The sequence below is a fragment of the Chaetura pelagica genome, unplaced genomic scaffold (assembly GCF_000747805.2).
Source record: "Chaetura pelagica isolate M959 unplaced genomic scaffold, ChaPel_1.0 scaffold159, whole genome shotgun sequence".
NCBI classification, from domain to species: Eukaryota; Metazoa; Chordata; class Aves; order Apodiformes; family Apodidae; genus Chaetura; species Chaetura pelagica.
Genome location: NW_009954555.1, coordinates 1,767,607 through 1,768,872, shown reverse-complemented (window position 1 = coordinate 1,768,872; position 1,266 = coordinate 1,767,607). Strand labels below are relative to the sequence as shown.

At 51.3% G+C, this 1,266-nt stretch overlaps 1 protein-coding gene across 1 annotated transcript in view; it reads right to left on the bottom strand.

Moving 5' to 3' along the window:
* The window catches only part of DFFA (DNA fragmentation factor, 45kDa, alpha polypeptide), a 6,977-nt gene extending 6,828 nt beyond the window's left edge, over nt 1–149 (bottom strand). The window contains exon 1 of the mRNA XM_010005247.1: nt 6–149. Within this exon, the coding sequence (XP_010003549.1) occupies nt 6–149 (144 nt within the window). The remainder of the gene's footprint in view (nt 1–5) is intronic.
* Nucleotides 150–1,266: the final 1,117 nt, after the last annotated feature.

Below are 1,266 nucleotides of genomic sequence, written 5' to 3'. Positions count from 1 at the left end.
CGCACCGGAGAGGCGAGGGAGGGCCGAGCCCGGGAGCAGGCGCGGCCGGTGACCCCGAGGTGCGCCTTGAGCTGCCCCGGGCCGGCCTGGCGCGGGGGGGAGCGGCGAGGGGGGGCTGCTACCCGGGGGGAATCGGGATGCTTCGTCATTCCCGGGGGAAACGGCCTGCAGGGGAGGGTCGGTCTCACCCCTGTGTGTACGAGTCTCGTCCCGTGTGCCCGGGAGCGCTCGTAGCTCATCTCGAGGGAGCTGGTGCTGTGGTTGGGCGTCCTGCCCTGTGAGGGAGCGCGAGGAGACCCGGTGCAGCTTCCCCAGACACGCAGCTCGGACTGAAGAGCTGTTCAGGCCAGAGCCCCAGACCGTGGACGTGTTTTCACTGTAGGGTCTAGATGTGGAACTCAATAAAGGCCTTGGATGCGGGGGGGAACAAAAAAACACAGCCAGAGAGAAAGGAGGTAATTTCTGTGTCAGCTGGGTTTTGAAATGGGGTGTACCAGTTAGACCAGATGTTTCTACCTTGCAACTAGGAGGGAGGAGATCCTTGAACCAACAGCATAAAAGGCCAAAGCGATGATAGATGTAGTGTAAGCATTGTCAAAAGCTGTGTGGGAAGACTAAAAAAGAAATATAAGTTCACTGTCTTGAGTACGTGCTCAGTAACACACTGAAAGCTTAAGGTATCTTTAAACTGAGACCTGAAATGAATGGGAGAGCCAGAGGAGAAAAATGGAAGTGTGATGTAGTTGTATCTAGCAAAGGTTTTAGGTCACTTGTGCTGCCTTGCTCATGATCCAGGGTAACTTGTATTCCATTGTGAACTCTACCTACCTCAGATTTAGTGCCCTCCTGGCAGCTCTTTTATCTCAGTGCTCTCTTGGACAGACTCCTGAGTATGTGATACCAATGGAATTTTGTAAAATCTTTTAGGTGGCTGCAGAGGGCCCCACTGCAGCCAGCAGGAGAGCAAAGGTCTGGCTGTTTCAGCAACAGGGAAGAAAATAAACCAAAGTCTGCCGCCAAAGCACTTTACATGCATTCAAATCTGTCCAGATTTCATTAAATCAATGTGCCTCTCACTGTTGATCCTTTGATTTTGGACAGAGGGGGCTGAGTTTGTACGGAATATTGTTGAATTAAACTGAATTAAATAAAATTCATACTGTGACTAACCAGCACAAATCTTCTAGGTTGTGGAGGACCAAGTTACTGAGCTCACAATGGGCTTGCTGGGCAGTTTTGCATTGACCACATGGTTTCATTAGTTGT